The 20,631-nt window shown below is 35.3% G+C and overlaps 1 protein-coding gene across 1 annotated transcript; it reads right to left on the reverse strand.

Moving 5' to 3' along the window:
* Nucleotides 1-1,562: 1,562 nt before the first annotated feature.
* Nucleotides 1,563-20,519, reverse strand: LOC129217424 (uncharacterized). The gene is made up of 3 exons (XM_054851723.1): nt 20,136-20,519; nt 12,306-12,417; nt 1,563-1,782 (listed from the first exon to the last, which is right to left on the reverse strand). The coding sequence occupies exons 1-3, from the start codon at nt 20,212-20,214 to the stop codon at nt 1,725-1,727; spliced, it is 249 nt and encodes an 82-aa protein (XP_054707698.1). The 5' UTR covers nt 20,215-20,519; the 3' UTR covers nt 1,563-1,724.
* Nucleotides 20,520-20,631: the final 112 nt, after the last annotated feature.

Consider the following 20,631-nt stretch of genomic DNA (forward strand, 5'->3'; position numbering starts at 1 on the left):
AAAAGTCATGGAATTTTTTCATCCAAATAGAGTATGAACCCTGAATGATGGACCTGCAAAGAACATATATGGCAGAGGGTGCTCTTTTGAGTGCTTGCACGGTATGTCACATTCAGCATTGGAAACCAATATTTGAATGTCTGGTTTTTGTCCTATAAGTTAAAGGTGGTTTTGTGATCACTTTTACCTTATAAATATATAGAACCCTTTATATTCTCTGAAAGATTCAAGAGACCATAGATTGTTTAGCTGTTAGCTGAAAATTGTCCATATCATGACTTATACTAATTTTGTGGGTGTGATTCCTCCCCCACCCTTAATTACTTACTGAGCAAAAATTATAATTCCAAACAACATAATTTCTCCCCCCCCCCCGTTTTGATTTTTTTTTCCCCACTGAAATTTTGCATTTAAATGGGAATGTCTTGGGTGCTACTTTCAAGTGGAGACCCGGGGCATTATTGTAACAAATAAATCAAAAATTAATGCTTATTACGTTTTTTTTTTTTTCATAAATACTTTTTAGTTAAAAAAAACCTCAACAATCATTTTCTGAATCGAAGTTTATGGGTCACATTCAAAGAGATGGCATCCTTAGGGGAGGACTTCCTAAACGTAATGTTTGCTCTGGTGTCCCACCTGGTTTTATTCAGCTCTGGTTGCAACTCCTAAAAGAAGTTGTAAACATTTCCAGGTTTTGCCTTCCTTCCTCACTTTTGTACTCCATACAGATGTATGCTAAAAAACGGGAGGAGTTAACGAAGGTATAAATTATTGCAAGGACGGCAGTAGCTGAAATATCCTTTTAACACATCAAGGGATAGCATAAAAGTATTGAGAATAGGTTCTCAACCTATTTTAAATGTGCATTTAGTATCTTATCTGGATTTGAAAAATTTAAGGATTTGGAAAACAAAGCAACATTCTATGATGAGTTCTGCACTGTTGATAAGCTACAATCAACAAAATGACTTTGTTATCAATGACGGTTAGCCTCCCACCTCTTTTATGTAAAATAGATACACAGAATGTTTCTCTTACCTTGATAACTGCAACTCTAAAAACTAACAGGATTTCTACAAAACTGAGAACAAAGTATTTTATGGATACCAAAACAGCAAAAAGAGAAAGTGAACCTCAAAATAAGACGGGCATAACTAAGGGATGAAGCTATCACTTCCTGATGTAGCATTTAGAGAGCTCCAAGTTGATTTTACGAAATTGTAAATTGCAACATTTTCCTTTCTAAAACACCAAAAAAAAAAAAACAAAACAAAGATGTAAAATCTGAAGTATTGTAGTTATTGGTGGATACTTACACAGTATGAGAGAGGGCTGCTTTGAGCCTAAAGGAAGAGGATTGGAGAATGAAGTAACATTCAAAACTTTTGACTACGCGCCTACCTTCTTCTATTACAAGGGCCCTCCCGCAACATTAAGAGTTTTTCATTCCAAGCATCACCTTCAGGCAAATTTCATTAAAATTACTCTCCGTATAAATTGCCCTGAAAATTGATGCTTGGTTAAAGAATGAAGCACCATTATTCAAAAAGCTGTCTCTCTGTTACAATGTGAAATTATTTATTTTCAGTTCAAATTTCATACATTTTGACAATAGGAAAAAAAAAACTGGAAACTAATATTAACTTCAATCACGAAAATAACTTGAAAAGCACATGAAGAAAAACATATAATTCTCAATAACTATATACTTTAGGCCTAAATCATTTCTTCTCTTCTGGAAATCCAAGTTTATCCCATTCTTCACGAGCCATCAAATTTCTGAAATAATATTTAACTAAATTACTTTGCTGTTACACATACATATTTAGTTGATTTTTAAAATCAATGCTTTCATATGAAATGTAAAACCTTAAAATTTAAATGCATAGAAAGTCAAAAAATTGTTTCTACTTGTACTCTCGTGGCGAAACTTTCGGGAAGGGGTGAGAAATGATGAATACTTTGGAGCAGCTAAAATACTGTTTTCGAGCAGGATATTTCAATATTATAGTGTTTGTGGTGTATGCAAATGCATATTGTTACGAGTCCGGCACACTTCAAGAACTTCTTTAAATGAGATACAGTGTCAAAGCACAAAAAAATTATTTATAAAAGTAGTTAACAATTGTTATAGTACCCATAGCCAGTAGCGCCGCTACAAGGGGTGTGGGAGGGTGGCGGACTGTCCTGGGTGTCGACCGTGTGGGGGGGTCAGGGCCTGATTAACGCACGGTCCGGCGGGTCCACGGACCTGGGCACCACAAATTTAGGGGCACTAAAATAGCCTAAATTAGCTGAGTCGCCTATTTTCAAAACCGGCCAAGTGCAAAAATTCTCGATTTTCATTTTTTTTATAAGTTCCACTCAGTTTTACTAAGCGCTATGGTAACTAAAATTTTACGTTCAAAAGCGGCCTTTTTCAATGATAAATTAACATGGAAAGATTCGGTTAAGTTTCAAAACCGGCCAAGTTGGGTTTCTCATATAATCCGCTTGGAGCGCCCTTCACACAAACAGTCTGCACCTGTCTGTTGCTATAGTAACGAGACATGTCTCATTTCTTCGAGGGCAGTTGAATAATGGTTAGAGCTTTAAATGCGGTATATTGGCTTAGATTTTTTTCTTCGGGGGGGGGGGGGGGGGGGGAGGCTAGGATTTCTTCCTCGCCTCCTCCCCCCCCCCCAGAAAAAAAAAATCTAAGCCAATGTACCGCACTTAAAGCTCTAACCGTTATTCAACTGCCCTCGGAGAAATGAGACATGTCTCGTTACTATAGCAACAGACAGGTGTAGACTTTTCGTCTGTGGCTCTAGAGAAGTAAGGTTATTTGAGTGAGTTTGAGGTTTGTTTTTAAAATCTTTTATGGAAGTCAGTTTTTTCAGTGTTTCATGTTTTTTTTCTTGATAAAGAAAAATGGAAGTGAATCCGCAGTGTGTTGAACCAGCCTTAGCACGGAAAAGGGTTCGAAATGAGAGCTCTTGGCAACGAAGCAAGGAAAAACGAATGCGATACAGTGATCCTGGATTACCCTTAATGCCAAACTGCAAACATGAAAATAAATAAGTTTACAAGTGTGCAGATCTTCGCCGGGAAGATGTATCGGTGTTTCATAATCGTTTCTATTCGCATAAAACTAAAATCCTGCAAGATGCCTTCATACTAAAATATGTGATCGCTGATGACCCGTCCCGGAAGTCTAAAACTTTCCTAGACAGAGAACCAAAGATGTTTTTTGGGAAATTCTTTGTGCCAACTCCATCTGGAACTCAACTAAGGGTATGTCGACAAACGTTTTTACGAAGTCTAAACCTTAAAAAGCATCGGGTTCAGGGAATAATAAAGAGACATAAATTAAGCGGCACAATGCCTTCAGAGGGTCGTGGTGGCGACCATAAATCTGCAAATAATCGCGACAAACTTTCATCTGTTAAAAAGTTTATTGAAAAACTGAAATGCTGCGAGTCACACTACTGTCGGAGTAAAACTGTTGCTCGCATGTACCTTCCATCCGAGTTAAGCGTACAAAAACTGTGGAAAATGTATGAGGCGGAGTGTAATGAGGAACAACATGTTAAGGAAAGTTATTTTCGTAAAATATTTAATACAAATTACAATTTGGGTTTCGGTACACCTCGGAGTGATGTATGCTCAGTTTGCACCCAGTATAATGAAAAAATAAAAGCGGAAAAACGTGAGAACGAAAAAAAAGTACTAGCCTCTCTGAAACAAGTTCATTTATTGAAAGGAAAAGCTTTTTATAAAAAACTTAAGGAACGTCGTCCTGATTTATTGACCATTTCTTTCGACTGTCAAAAAAACCAAATGTTGCCTCGGCTCCCCCGACCAGGCGTCATACTTCAGTAGGAAAATTCCAATGTACAATTTCACCATTGTTCAAGGAGATTCAAAAACTCCTCTCAACCCCAGCAACGTATTCATATACGTGTGGAATGAAACTGTTCTACCCAAAGGATCCAACGAAATCGCCTCAGCCGTTTTCCATCGCTTGGTTAACACAGATTTCACTGGAATTAAGAAATTGAGGTTAGTCGCGGACGGATGCGGCGGGCAAAATAAAAATTCAACAATAATAACGATGCTACACCACTGGCTGATAAAATTTGCCCCAGAAGACATTATTATTGAGTTGCTATTTCCAATGGTGGGACACTCTTTCCTCCCACCTGACAGAGTCTTCGGATTTATAGAACGTGACTTAAAAAAATTAGAAGTCATAGTGCGCCCTGAGGAGTTTGTCGATATTTTTAAAAATTATGGGACTGTAGAGCAACTTGGCTCTGATTGCCTTGTTTACGACTGGAAATCGGAGTGCAAAATTATAATGAAACCTCCGCAAAGCTGGCATTTTAAATTTGCACCCACGAAACGCTTTTTTCTTAAGAAATCTGGGAATCGGATATTAATAAAAGGAGAAGTAAATTATCAATCTGACTTGGGACAATATAAATCCATAACAAAAAAAAATCAGAAAGCAGAGAACATTCGCCTCAACATCATTCCAACTGGGAAACCCATTGCTCCTGCGAAAATTAATGATGTACATAATTTGCTGTCAAAGCATTTTGGGGACAATTGGAGGTCATTAAATACCCTTAAGTTTTACTCAGAACTGCGCCCACACCAGGATGATATTATTGAAGAAAATAACGAAGACTGTCACGAATTAATTATCGATCCAGATGAAGAAGTAAGGGGTTGAGTTTCATTTTAATCGTTCTTTATTATTCAAGTTTTTTATTTCCTTATCAATTTGCATTACTTCTGGGATTTTTTTTTTCGTTCTTGAATAATTTTTTCAGTTTGTAAAAGAGTTTATGAGGCAAAAGTATTGTATTAATTTTTTGAGATATATATTGTACTTAAATATATTTACTTTAATGTTTTCAGTTTATTTATTTTAATCGTTAACCTAATAGTTGAGTATCAAAAGTGGTCAAGTGACATATTGAGTTTCAAACCCGGCCAAGTGCAAATTACTTTTCTTAATTACCATTAGTTAATTTTATTATTTTTTAAATTAATCTTTCAGTTTGAATATACTAGGCTAGAAGTATAGATAGAACCACAATTGATACACCACAATTGATTGATATAGTTGTAATAAGTTTTTCGGCCCTCCTGAAAATTTTAAATCACTGCACTAGGCCGTTTTTGAAAATAGGCGACTCAGCTTACTTCCTTCCTTTTTTTGTGTTAAAGTGAAGGTTCCTTTTCAGCTTTGAAAAGAATCAAAAATTGTTTGAGAAGCTGCATTTCTCAGGATAATTTACAGGCGTTTTTCTTATTGACCATTGAAATTTCTGTGACATCAAAATTAGATTTCGATGATGTGATCGACACATTTGCCTCTGTTAAAGCCAGAAAGAAGCCTTTTTAAAGCTTAATGTCAGAATTAGTTTTCTTTTTTTTTTTTTTTGCTATTTTTGCAGTTTTAAATTGCTTTTTAATTCATTTTCACTTTAAGGTAAGGCAATTTAACGATGATTAGTATGGTGACTATCAAGTGTTTGGTATTCAAATCCCAGGTTTCTGTAGTAATGTGTAAGTTTCTAGTGTATTAGGCTTCTAGTATAAAACATTGACTTTGAAATTATGCTGATTTTCCCATGGGGGGGGGGGGGCACCAATTTTTACTCAGGACCTGGGCACCAGTTTGTCTTGATCGGGCGCTGTGGGGGGTGACCGAGAAGCTTTACTCATAAAAGAACTAAAGCATGTTTAATTAACAGTTAATAAAAGAGTTACATAAATGCAAATTTGCAATAAGTTGTAGACGCAAGCTTCAGAGCATGACAATGGTATGTCAGAAAACTTTAAATCCAAAAATCCACTTTTCTAAATTGAAAAGGGGGGTTCTCAATACTTTGAAATGTGTCTACAATTGTATGCAAATTTGTGCTATTATAACATTTTTCAACATAGGCGGATTTCGACTGTGAATTCTGGGGGTGCAGCAATACCGGGGATCGGGAGGCGGGCAGGGATGCAGATTGCAACTAAGGCTTCTATTTTGACAGTGAAGACGACTAGGGTGACTACTTTAGTCAAAATATGGGAAAAAATGACTACTATGCATCCAATTGTAAAAAACGGCGACTATTATAGTAAATGTAACTGAAGTAAATAAGAACAATGGGGTTTTTTTTTTTTTTTTTTTCGTTTTTTTCTCCTGGGAAAAAATTGTCAAAAGAAAAAAAACTAAAATTTGCTTTACCAGGGAAAAATAGGCAAAGTTTAACCACGTTTAATTTTTGAAAACAATCGTTTAAAAAGTGGGAAAATGGAATGAAAAAACATTCACAACCAGAAATGTGATGTTCTATTTTTGTACAAAAAGTATCGTTTTTGTGATCGTGATTTTTTTTATAGGTATTGTTTCTGCGAGCACGATTTTTGTAAAGGGTTAGTTTTTGCAATCGCAATTTCTGAAAAAAGTTTGTTTCCACTACTAATTCTTTTCTGTTCTTTGGTTTCTAATTTCTTGTATCCAAATTATGTATTCATTTTTTGAAAACGAGAGCTAATTTTCTTTTGATCGGAAATATCACAAATGTGATGCTTCTATAGTTGAGGGAAATCTAACCTGGTAGCATCATAATGCTGTGATTAGGATCTGTGTAGCCTTTACAATGCTGCCAAGTTAGATTCGTCCAAACTATAGCTCTTTTTATGCAGTCAGTGTTTTACTGTTGTCTTTAATTAACATCACTCTATGAGGGTAACCGTAATGGGCATGTTTGAACAAAGTAACAGGTCAGTCGGGTCGAATACACCCCATGTCTTTGCGAAAAGCACTGGGTGCTCTGTATAATACAAGAATTTTGATTGGTTGCCAGCGATTCAATATGGCTGCCTAAATGGAGATGACATGGAATTAAAATTAGTGATTGATGTTGAAAATTATTCTCAGGAGGAGAGGGGAAAAATCAGGAGGTTAAAACAAAACTTCAGGAGTTTTAAGGGCCCTTAGAAAAAAAAATTTAAATTCCAGGAGTTTTTCAGGATTTTCAGAAGGCGTACGAACCTTGGATATACCATAAAATATCCAACTATAGAGTATACAATTATTCTATAATACAACACTGAATACAGTGGACCCTCGTTTTACGCAGGTTTATTTTACAGCGTTTCAAATATATGCAACTTAAGATTTGAAACCTTTATTTTATTTTTCGCGGGTGAGTTTCGGTTTTACGCGGATGCGGTAATGCAAACAGATAAAAATTTTCCCCTCTCAGATTACACTTAATAAAAAGCAGTTTGACATGCTAACTGACATCGGTGACACACAATCAATAACAATCACACTGAAAATTCTGAGCCATTCCTAGACAAAAGAAATAATCTTTTTTACTTGTTAGTGAAAGAAGATTCTATCATGGAAGTGTTAATGCTCAGCAAAGAACTACTGCGAAAAATTCTTAATGACTGCCAAAATATATCATAGCCAGCTCCTTTTTATAAACAGAACACGAAATTAATTTATGCTTTCTTTATGCTGTGCATAGCAATCGATATAAGTACTTATAGCGATAACTTATTATACAATTAGTCATCACTAGAAGGAAGTTTTTTTTTAATCTACGGAACCTAACCCCTATTTTAATACTAATATTAATTCTTAATTTGTGCGGTTTTGGTTTACGTGGCATTTCTGTGGAAGGTAGACCCCATGTAAAACGAGGGTCTAGGGTAACAAATAATTTAAGAAATGTATTTACTTGATACATGTAATTATTTATTATCTTTCTTTTTTAATTGGATTAAAATGCTTTTTAATTTCTCTTGCACTGGCAATGTGTGGTGACCGAATCACACAATAAACTGCATATTATTGCATTTTTGGGTTTACTCTCAAGTAAATTAACTTGCATTGTTGCTGTAAAAGAGTATAGGTTGTTTTACAAACTTTTTGATGAAAAAAAAATTTTTTTTCCTGATAAAATATATTCCATTAAAAATTTTTTTGAAAATACAACCAAAAATGTTACGGGCGCAGTCAGGGTTGCTATTTTGTCCACTTTTTTGTAAAAAGTCCGGGACACTGGAAGAAACTGGACGAAATGAAAAATAAACTGATTATACATACATAAATTTATTGTTATAGTGTAATAATATTAATATATTATTCTAATACATTTTCTATTATGAATTAATCATATAATTAAAATAGAATCATTAGCTTTAGAACTTCATAAATCTTTAAAAAAAATTTATTAAACATTTTGGCAGCTAATTTTAGATTATAATTTACTTAAAAGTAATAAAATTTAACAATGAGAATATGCTATTGGCAGGGCCGATCCTTGAGTGTCGGCCGCCCGTGTGCAAAGACCTAATGTGCCGCCTCTGAAGTGCAATTTGCATTTTTTGACTAATACTTAACGCCCATATAAATCTTTCTTCAAGTTTCTGTATCAAGTTCTAATTTAAAAAAATGAAAATAAAAAACAGAAGGATGAATTTATGTAAAAAGTTAGAAACTCCTTAGGTACAATTTATATCTTTGAAGAATGTAATAGGTACCGAAATTTATCAGTCGTAAAAACGCATTTTATAGTCTGTCTTTGGTGACATCAGAGGGGGGGGGGGGGGGGGGAATCGCCCTCAGAAAATATACGAAATTGGCGTATGAAAAATAGCTGTAATTAATCTTTGGTTGTGTTTGGTTGCAAGGAAAAGAGTCGGGAACATTCAATGTCCACGAAGAAATTTTCAATATTGACATCAAAAATTGCAGTTTTAAGAAATTTTTCGAGAATTGATGGCAAAGTAATGTTGGAGTTCTTTCCTGAAATTCTTTCAAAATTGATGTCAAATTGCAGCTATTTTTTCTGATCTTAGTTTAGGTAAGATCGGCGCTCTCCCCGAAAATTTTCTGAAACAGTAGTTTCAAACTACGGCAATTTCGGAGTTTTCGAAATTGAAGTTTAAAACTCAAATTTAGGCTGTCTTTGGTGACATTAGGGGGTCTGGCATCTTTCCTCTGGTAATTTGTCGGCACTATTGTTTCAAAAACACATTTTTGGCTAGATTTGGACACGATAGGGGAAACGGGAAAATATTTCGAACTGAAATATTTTTCGGAATTAAAATCAATTTTATGTTATTTTTGTGAAGGAAGGATTTTGGGGCTCTAGAAAGCAAAATTTTGTGCCATTTTTAGTGATGTTAAGGAAACCGGGAAGCTTCAGCGGATCTTTCTGAATATTTTTCGATATTAATATCTGAAAAATATAACTAAAGATTTTTCTCCACCTCACCTCGGCGATTGATGGGGGATGCCGGATGCCCTAGTGCCATGAAAATTTACATAAGTCAGCCGGATTTTTTAAGAAATTGGAAGTCTCAAAATCATATTTTAGGCATTGTTTGATAACGATGGGACAAAGAGCGGGTGGGGTTCAGTGTGCCCTCAAGAATTATTTTTTGAAACTGATGTCAATTTCAGGTTAGTTTATGTAGGAAGGGTTTGGTGGCTGCACGGAACCGTCTAAAAACGAAACTTTGAACTATAGTGATTACGTTGGAAAAAAGGGGGATTTGGGGTATTTCCCCCAAAGTTCTTCGAAACTGATAACTGAAAAACGCAATTTTAGTTTGTTTTTGAATACGTTAAGTGAGAGGGGGTGGGATTGGGGACCTCTCTAGAAATGCTAATTCAGACTATCTTTGGTAGTAATGTTAGGGAATGGATTTCAGGGCCCTCTACCGCAAACATTTCGAAAAAGAAATTCAAAAAATGCCATTGAGCAATTTTTGATGACGTTAGGGAGGGCTGTCTCCAGAAAAGACATTTTGGAGCCATCATTTTTAGGCTATGTTTGATTACATTAAGGAAGAAAGGGTGAATAAGAGACTTAATTGGATCCTTAAAATCGGTGGTTCAACCAACGAAATTTTCCGTAAGTCCTAAAAATGCAGTTTGAAGCCTTCTTAACGTCAAGGCATCCTTTTGGATCTTCGTTTTGGAGCCACACTTAAAATTTGTAACCCGGGGCAAAGGCCCTGTCCTCCTACCTCGTCTAAAACCGGGCAATTCATTCGTGATTTTAATTAGAAAAAATTACTGTAAAGGGGGAAAATTAAAAATTTTAGTTCGTTGATTATATATGTTTGACTCTCAGGGGAGTCGCAATTTTCCATTGTCTTTCCTCTCCAGTCTCCACGCATCCACGACTGCTAAACACAGAATTTGTTGTTTGAAATACTTGCGAGAGTATCCTAACAACATAGTTTTTTTTTACACAAAATATGTCTTCAATTTTTAGGGTCAATAAAAACTAGGGAGGCTGCGTGAAACATTAGTGGCCTTTAGAAGGCACCCTTCATGTTTCAGGGGGGGGGGCTTTCGTCATTGCCCCTCCCCTGTATCCATGCCTGATTACAAGTTCGGTCACAAATTTTGCAACTAAATGAAGCATGTATGTAAAGAGTTGACATTAATGGATAATGGAGCAACACAATGTGCTCTACATTCCATTTTTCTTAATATGCTATGCTGTTGGAAAATCGGCACTTACTTTGATAATTGAACGTTTAAAATTCAGCACATTTATTCGACTTATTATGTTATCTTGTGAGAATTTCTTGAGGAATTTTGCTTGATTAAAAGAACTATATGATGCGGCCTGCGGCCGCCCCTTGCTTTGGCCGCCCGTGTGCGGTGCACACTCTGCACACCTGCTAGGATCGGCCCTGGCTATTGGGCATGATTAGACTTATATACAATAAAATCAATGGGAAAGTCAAATGAAATGCTTGGAGACATACATACGAAACAAAGATTTATAAACTAAAAATATTTTATAACTGTTATATTTTTCGAGTTTTTATTGACGCCACCCCATGGTAAAATATTTATGTACTCGCATATTTTATGGATATGTTAATGTCATACAAATTAAGAAAAATTACTACTTTAGTAGGTTTGTGGGTACTCAGAACAGTGTACCGGAAGAGACTATAATAGGCAAGAGGGTAGATAGCTTTAAAAGGGTCATTAATCTTCATTGGAGACGAATAAATTGACTAAGAACAGCCTGGTCAGAGCCTGTTGCTGATCATCACATTTGTATTGCAAGAGCAAATTTCACTTCATGCCAACATTTCTTTTATTAATATCAAGTAGTTTTTCTTTTTTTTTTTTTTAATATTAATTTTTTTTTTTTTTTTAAACTCCAATCTTTTAAAACTTTTTATTTCTACTTTTTAATTTTATAAATTCACTTATGGGCAATGAACCTCTACATCACAGATAAACATCATAAAATTTACAGCTGATGTGCCTGTTTCATAATTGCTATTACACATGTATTATAATTTATTTTAACACTCATTTGATTTATTAACACACTTACATAAACTTCAACTGATCTTACTTCTTTTTTATTTTCACTTTAGATACAGATTTATGTATGCTATTTTTATCTTCAAATGTTATTTGAAAAGGTAAAATCTATATAATTAGTTATTATTTTCAAACTTCAAATTTATAACTCAAAACTTTCAGTTTACTAATGAAGTGGATAAAATGACATTTTGTCCGGGACGGTTTTTTCCGGAGTGGACAGAATAGGACAACCCTACGTGCGGTGCACCCCCTGGCACCCTCATAAATCTGCCTATGGTTTTCGACTATTACTTTGCTGCCCAAGGGCGCTTGTTCATTTCTTAAAGCATTTGTTTCTTTTAAAAAAAATAGAAAAATTCAAAAAATAGTTTACAAGAAACAATTTATTGTTAAAGTTAGCAAATATTTAGTACTGAATTGAACTGCAGCACAACTTCATGCAGAATAATAGAATAAATGCTAAAAATCTGTGTTACAATTTTCATTGCAGTTACTCCCGTTACTTATTCATTAATAATTTTAAGTATTGTAATTTTATAGAGCCAAAGTTGTAAAACTGGAACTTTTGTTAAGCACAAATCCACACAGGTTTCATTCACATACTCCTACCGGTGGGTTGATCCCATGACAGCCAATGGGGTCACCCGATGCTTCATCGAACCCTTTCGGTTGATATGTGGTTGCTTGCCCACACAAATAACGAGCAGGTGAAAATTACTTATTATTGGTCAAAACTATCACTTGGTTCAATGAACCAACTTAAATTGAAAAAGACTGATGGATTTACCAGTGAAGCTATTAGAACGACTTCAGAAACAACTAGTTAACCGGTAGTTGTATTAGAACATCCTGGTCAGTCACTGGTCGACCAGTAGCGCTATACGAAAAGCCACAGATATTTTAGAAATTTAAATTAAAAGCCACTCACTTGTCCATTCGACATTGTAAATAATCTTTAGCCAATAATTTACAGTCATCATTAGAATTATCTTTTTGATTCAAGCAGAGTAAATACTTCAACATATGTTTCTTGCATTCCCCTACAACAAAAGAAATCAACACTTTTAAAATCTTACTAGTTGCAAGTTTTAGGACAGTTAGCAAAAACAACACTCTACAACATAACTTCTTCAAATAGATTCAGATGGCTATCAACTGTCCATATCATAATGACTGCCTAGAGCTTTCAGCAGGTTTTTGCAGGATTCAGACAAAATGGAACAGTTTGCCAAAAATAAACATCCGGACAGGAGGAAGGGGGAATTTTGAAATTAAATGGAACTGTGTCAGATAAGCGAAATTTTGTATATGTTTGTTTTTGCTGGGCGATGTAGATTTCTACATCATGATACATAGCCAATCTTATACTGTGATACATTACAATGTAATTCAATTAGGATTAATATACACTGGCGTGGGTCGAAAAACATGTTTTTTTTTTTTCTAATTTCAATGATGGATAGTGCAGAAAAGGTGCCACTGCTAAAGCAAAGTGCTCATAAAAAAATTTAGATTTTTGGGACAATTTCTTGATATGCTACAATTGCATTAAAGTTTCGACCAAATTCCGCTTTTTGATGTTCATAGCAAAACTAGCAAAAAAAAAATCTTATTTTCGATGATAGGTAACGTAGAGAGACTGCCTAACCTAAAAATGACCTAAAATTTCAAATCATTGCAAACTTTCCTATTCAAATTGGAGCTAAAAAATTTCTTTTCTATGCCTTTATTTTTCTAGTTTACTTTCATTTATTAACGAACCACTAAACCTAATTCCTGAAATTATGTTTTCAAACCGTTCTTGTCCTGCATTAAAAGCCAACCCTGCTCCTTTTTGATTAGAAATTTGTCAGAAATTATTGGCTTATACCCTGACCATCAAAATTGCAAGGCCTAAGAACTCTGGTCATGACATTAGGTCCAAAAGGATCGACATTGAAATCTGTCCAATAATAAGTAACAAATAATTAGACTACAGTCTTATTATATGTTCCTTTCTATCATCGGACGGATTGTGATGTCGGTCCATCTGGAGCTGATACCACAATCTGAGTTCGTATCCCTTGTAATTTCGATGGCCTCGCTTTATACACTGTAATTATCAGTATTTTTAAGTACAAGTGCAACAGACCATATCCAGGCTTAAGTTATTTATGCAATAAACGGGTCATAATTATAACTGAGTTCTATAGCATTTATCTTATGCAGATTGCATCGGATAAAGTGTATATACTGTAAAAAGCACTCATTTTTGCGAGCCTTTAATTTTCGCTTTATTAGCAGGCCTTTCGTAATCGCAAATATTTAAGCCTCACAAAGTTTTTTTTTCCAGTTAAAATAAATCAGAACTTTTCCTCATAAAAATTTGTTGTTGTTTTTGCTTGTCCCACTTGGCAGACATAAACATCATACCAAGTCCATGAAGCCGTGCGAACAAAGTCCCTCCAAAACAGCAGAAGAGTCGGAATACAGCTGATTCAGGTCACAGCCGATGCAAGAGAAAATATGGGTGGTAGCAGCCTGAGTCAAATTGCATTTTGCGCACAAGGGGAAAACCTTAATACCAGCCACATGTCGCTGTGCTCGAGTGTGTCCACTTCTCAGTCGGGCTAGGACAATTTGATGTCCTCTACTACTTGCCCGAAGTAAAGCAGCACCAGGGCGGGATGCTTTGTACCATTCATGTATAGGGGGCTGTCTCCAAAAGGAACTGATGCTTTGCTTAACACGGGTTGCAATTTCTGAAAAAGAAAGGCATCCGTTATGAGGAGAAATCTCTCGGCTCCCCTGACGAGCCAGCCCATCAGCAATCTCATTTCCAAATACATCAACATGTGACGGTATCCATTGAAAAGTAATAGTGAGACATTTACTCAAGTGTTTTAGATGTTGGATTATGTTCAGATTCGTTTTGTCACCTTGTTTCCACCATTCAGACAGATGCTGAATAGAGCTTCGGCTATCACACAAGATCCAAATATCAGTACTGACACTCTCTGTGACGCAATAATTCAGAGCCTCCTCAATAGCTAGAAGTTCGGCCCGGAAGACGGAGCAAAAATCAGGGTTTTTAATACAAATCTTAATGCTGTTTCTTTCCCTGATATAAACACCGCTACCGGAGATAGCGCCGTCACCCCTGCTACCGTCGGTATATATTTGCAATGCATCACATGGGATTTGGTGAATAACCTCCAAAGCAAGTTGTCAAAGATACTCCAGGTGTTGGGAGCTCTTGTTGGTGTACGAGCACAAGTGAGGTTTGAAGAAAACTCGTGCATATAATGATGGGGCAGCATCCAGACCACAAGTCAGTGAAACATATTCAACTTCATTAAAAAGGAAACCCTCGCTTTCAGCAAAGCTAAGTGGACTCTGTCTCTTAAGGCGTTGATTATTCTTCCAGTTTCATACATAACTGGAGGTCCTGTTCTGGTCAACATAACTAACAAGCTTAGCAAAGTATTTAGCCAGGAGATATCTGCTTCGGAGTCCTAGAGGTTGCAATTCAGTCTCATACAGAACAATATCCCTAGGGCAACTATTTCGGAGGCCAGTGATGATTCTTGCAGCAGAGAGCTGAACCCTTTCCAGTCATAAAAATTTAAATATATTAATATTAATTAATATAATTAGACTAATACATTTTAGCGTGCATACCTATTTTTAAGTTTGAAACTCTTTAATATTATGAATAAAGTAAATCTTCTTAAAAACTTGTAACAGAAAGGACAAATTAATTTCTGAAAAGCTTTTTAATTTTAAAAAATAAAAAAAAAACATTGAATGAAAAAAGTCACTGTATACATATATTGAGAAACACTACCCTTAATGTATAAATTAAAACTATATGAAATATCACTGCATTTTAAAGTTATTGCTGTTTTAAAAAGCAACATTTTTAAAGGGAAAACTCAAAATCAGAAATGTCTCTTATTCATCTTAAATTTTAAACATAACTATGAATGCCTGTCAAAAACAGACATTCAATCCAGAATCTTCAATAAATTTCCATCAAAACAATATCAAACACAAGCATATATTGCTTTAAGTTCAAAACCATGTTGTGGTTTCAGTTGGCATGGAATGACACATATAGTTGATCACATGTGATGAATTTTTAGACTTTCAGTACATAAATTAACTATTTATTGCTTTTAATTTTTAAAATTGCAGTATGCTATTTGAAAACTTAGCACAGCCCTCCGTTTGTTTTGCATCCAAAATCAACGGCAGTATCTTAGAACTCACTCTTAATCAAATACAAATACAAATGTGACGACCAGCAACAGGCTCTGGGCCCAGCTAGACTGGTCCTAGTCAATTAATTAGTCCCCAATGAAGATCAATGGCCCTCTTAAAGATATACAGTCCCTTGCTCATTACCGCCTCTTCCGGTAAGCTATTCCAAGTGCCCACGACCCTGCTAAAGTAGTAGTTTTTCCTGATTTCCAAGTTAGCCTGAGATTTAAATAGCTTAAAACAATGACCCCGTGTCCTGCTTTCCCCGCAAAAATTTAATCCATTTACATCTTTCATTTTGATAAATTTAAGTAACTGAATCATGTCCCCTCTGACTCTCCTTTGCTCCAGGCTATACATGTTAAGCCTATTAAGTCTGGTATCATAATCTAAATCTGAGAGTCCCCTTACTAATTTAGTTACCCTTCTTTGAACCCTTTCCAATACAAAAATATCTTTCTTCAGATAAGGCGACCAAAACTGAACAGCATACTCCAAATGAGGTCTTACTAAACTCCTATATAAAGGCAGAAGAACTTTCTTAGATTTGTTTGAAATAGATCTATTGATGAACCCAAGCATTTTGTTGGCTTTGTTACTAGCAATACTGCACTGTTGACTAAACTTGAAGTCCTGATTTATAAAGACACCCAGATCCATAACATTTTCTGCCTGATTTATGACTGAACCCTGTAAACGATATCTCATACGCTTATTTCCATGACCTAAGTGTAGCACTTGACATTTCCCTACATTAACTGCCATACCCCATTTATCTGCCCACTTAGTAATATGATCTAAATCCTCTTGCAGCTGTTTTACTTGTTCTTCATTTTCGACAATCCCCATAACTTTTACATCGTCAGCAAAACAATTCATGCTTCCAGAAATATTTTCATTGATGTCATTCATAAATATAATAAACAAAAGAGGCCCTAAAACTGATCCTTGAGGAACCCCACTTAAAACATCACTCCAATTAGAATGATTTCCTCTCACAACTACTCTTTGTTTCCTACCAGTAAGCCAATTTCTAACCCAAAGTAAAGTTTTTCCTCCTATTCCAATGTCAGCTAACTTGCTGAGAAGAGCAACATGCGGTACCTTGTCAAAAGCTTTTTGAAAATCAATATAAACAACATCCACACATTTTTTGTTATCTAAAGCTGAGGTAACCTTGTCGTAGAAATGCAATAAATTAGTAGTACAGGATTTACCTTTCCTGAAACCATACTGCAAACTAGTCAACAGACTATTAGTCTCTAAGAACATCATGATCTTAATTTTGATCAAAGTTTCGAAAATCTTACAGATCACCGAAGTCAAACTTACAGGTCTATAATTCCCGGTAATACCTTTAGACCCCTTCTTGAAGAGTGGCGTTATGTTAGCCTGCTTCCAGTCCTCTGGCACCGTCCCCGAGTTATAAGAAGCATTGAAAATATAGATTGCTTTCTGGATCACTTTCTGGATCTAGAATCACTGGTAAATCTTTTTCAATCTGAACGAAGTTACTCTCTCTTAACTAATAGAAGTTTGGCAAAACAGCACTCTTGTAAGAACAGGAAATTACAAACAAAAAACAACGTCATAAGGAATAAATAAAAAACTGCAACATTTGGTGTGCATTTTTCATACGAACGAACTACCGATCTGACACCCCTGATAAACAAGATAGAAAAACTACTGTACCGAAATGCTTTCTGGTTCAATCAAAGACAAGCTGATGGGATGCAAAAAAGCTACTTATGCTACCATTCTATGTTATCTCTCTTTGTTACTTGGGCAAAATGAAGGGAAAATACTGAAAATTGGTGCATTAACCAAAATTTTTGATAGTTGTGCAACTATTTCGACGGCCCCCCCCCTCCCCCGGGGAGTTTCAAGACAGCAAACCAGGGCTTATTTGATACAGGGACTGATTTAGAAATTTTGGGACTGTAAGCACAACAAACCCTCAACTTGCAGAACCAAAGAAGGTGCTCAATCACATATCTTATTGTCATTGCAGAGGTTCGAATCCCCCCCCCCCAAAATGGAGTACCATTAAAAAAACCTGAACATCCCCCCCCCCCCACCACCACCACCAAAAAGAAAAAAAATCTGTGGTGCAACCTGCACCATTGATTTTTTTTTTTTAGGTTGACCACATCAACATTTGCATGGCTATAGGCTGCAGTAAACATGTTTTGATAATATCACTGTAATGTATTTATAATTTGAAGTCTTCTTTTCTCTGGAAAGCATCATTATCCTCTTTTGTGACCTGATGGATTTTACGAGGTGGTGAGAGAGTTTTCCCGCTGAACTCATAAACCTTGTGACGGCTAGATTAATTCAGAAGAAGACGCCGTTGCTATAAAATATTGTAAAATGAAATTGGCAACGGCAAAGGATAAAAACAGATTGCATCGGTCGAAATGTGTGAGTTTCAGTTGTGTTTTAAAGGCGCAAGCCTAATTTTTACTAATCCTTTTCAATGTAAATAAACTTTTAACTTTACTTACCTCATAGTGTTTTCTAACTTATTTGGATTATACAATTTACAAAAATGAGAAAAAAGAAGTATTAAAGAGAAACCGGGTTTCGGCACCATTTTTTTTGTAAATTGTAGAATTCAAATAAGTTAGAAAACACTATTAGGTAAGTAAATTTAAAATTTATTTACATTGAAGAGGATTAGTAAAATTAGGCTTGCGCCTTCAAAACACAACTGAAACTAGCACATTTCGACCGATGCAATCTGTTTTTATCCTTTGCCGTTGCCAATTTCATTTTACAATATTTTATAGCAACGGCGCCCTCTTCTGAATTAATCTAGCCGTCACAAACCTTGTTAAAACAGAGCCAGCAATAACAATTTAATTTTTAAACTTACACTAGAATAAAAAATATTTTGAAAATTTTTTATAGTGCAAAAGCAAATAAAAACATTCATTATGAAAAAGAATTTTTTGCCCCTCCCCCTCCCCCAAGCTAGGGGGCCCCAAAGCCTGTGCTTCTTGGGCTTACACTTAAATCAGGCCTGATTTACATAGTCTAGATGGCTTGTAGCTGCCTACAGAACTTTTTGATTACACTTCAAGATCTCAAAATTCAAACTTTTTTTTCCCTAAATACTTTTGAAATTTTCTATGGAACAAATCATGCACTTTTTGGGATTGGACATTTGGAACAACAAATCAGGGGCCCTAAGCTATATAGCTTATTTAGCTCATAGTTAAATGTGGCCCTAGCTATATTGAACATTTTATTTTAGAAAGTTATTTCAGCAGTGTTGAATAATTTTCAGAAATCTGCAACTTATTTTTTTAAACAGTTTTCAATAAGACTGAAGTAAATAGATTGAAATCCTCTCTCGAAGGAAAATCTTTTATATGCAATATACCATAGCTCAGTTATCACATCTAGAGACTGCATTTGCGTTCGTATTATGGACTCGTCAATCTCGAGTAGTGAAGCTGAATGAACAGAGGTAATCTCATTGAAGCTGAGAGTACAAACAAACTGGTAGCTACAGAAAGTTTAGCAAGACTCTGCAGCCATGGAGGAGCGATTAACTGGTAAACTGAAGGCAAAGCTTGGGTTTCTAGGGGTTGTTTCCCGAATTTTAAAAGTATTTTTTTTCTAAAAGAGCATGCTTAAAAACATAGGATTGGACAATTCTTTAAATAATTTGTCTAAGTTTAGTAGTTTAAAAAAATTATTTTGATCAGTGTACTTTCATTGTTTACGCTTCTGCCAACAACATCACAAATGATGAAATGCCATTCACGGATCATAGTATTTAATTCGCATCTTTGCTCATATATAGTGGTAATGACATGGTTGATAGTAGAGCCACTATATAAATAGGCCGAAGCATCAGCTTACGTTTAGCCATTTTGGATCGGATTTTTCATTGTTGTGCTGCTAGGGTTACCAGAGCAAAGTTTTGGGTTTCGCCAAATTTGCTGAAAATACTTTATTTAATAAACAATTCACGTGCCGATAATAATCATTCGTAGTAAACAATCATCAAACCCAATTACTCACCAGAAAAGACAACCGCTCAAACACGCACTCCGATCCAAAAAGGCTGATTTTAAGCTGATGTGCTGGCTCGTAGGGGCCTTAGTTGATAGCAAGCGTAGAGCGCAATATTTAATTCACTTCTTGATTATTATGACGTGGAACCGCCAGTACAGATGCACAGAAGTACATCATTTATGACGTTATAAAGACCACGCCTTGATTTCAAAATCGGACACTTTAAAAATTTAATTAAAAATTGAGCGTTGGGAAAATTAAAGTTTTTTTTCACGTCATGTTATTTATTTATTTATTTTTTTTTTTGCTTATTCTATCAATTTCAGTGACTAAAAGTAGTACTTTTGACTAAAGGAAACAACCCCCTTACCACGTATTTTTGAATATACTTTTTAAAAAGAAAAAAATGCTTTTTTTTTTCATTGTTTTGAAAATAAAAAGGGAAGATATGAAATTGAACTAAAAAAAACCTTGCTTCATATCTCACCTTCATGGTCCAAAGGAAAACTACCTTTGTCGGGAGGAGATGGGAAGAATGGTTTTTGTTGAAAAGTTAACGAAGACATAATTTTATTTTATGTAAATAAATAATAATATATAAGGAATTTTAAAATTTTGAAACTACGATAATATAGGCTAGTTTGGTTATTTCAATAAATATTTAGAAGAAAGTCTTGTTCAAATTAATTTCAACAAAAAGATGTCAAATTCAGTACAAAAGCGTTTTGAAAGTTTTGTTTGTAAATAAAATAGCAGCTATTGCCATTGCCGCTTTAAAGACTCAGTTTTGGAGTTCGGTAATTGTGGAGGTGAGCTTTGAAATATTCTTTTCCGTAGTACTTCGTACTGCAATGACAAAGTACCACGTAAAACCAACATGCTTGATCCAATCAAAAGTTAATAATAGACCAATGGGTGGAGCATCTGTGTTAAAGGTCTCGGAATTTTCGCCACTTGGCAATATTATTTCACTGGCGTCAAAC

Source organism: Uloborus diversus, chromosome 2, assembly GCF_026930045.1.
Source record: "Uloborus diversus isolate 005 chromosome 2, Udiv.v.3.1, whole genome shotgun sequence".
Lineage (NCBI taxonomy): Eukaryota > Metazoa > Arthropoda > Arachnida > Araneae > Uloboridae > Uloborus > Uloborus diversus.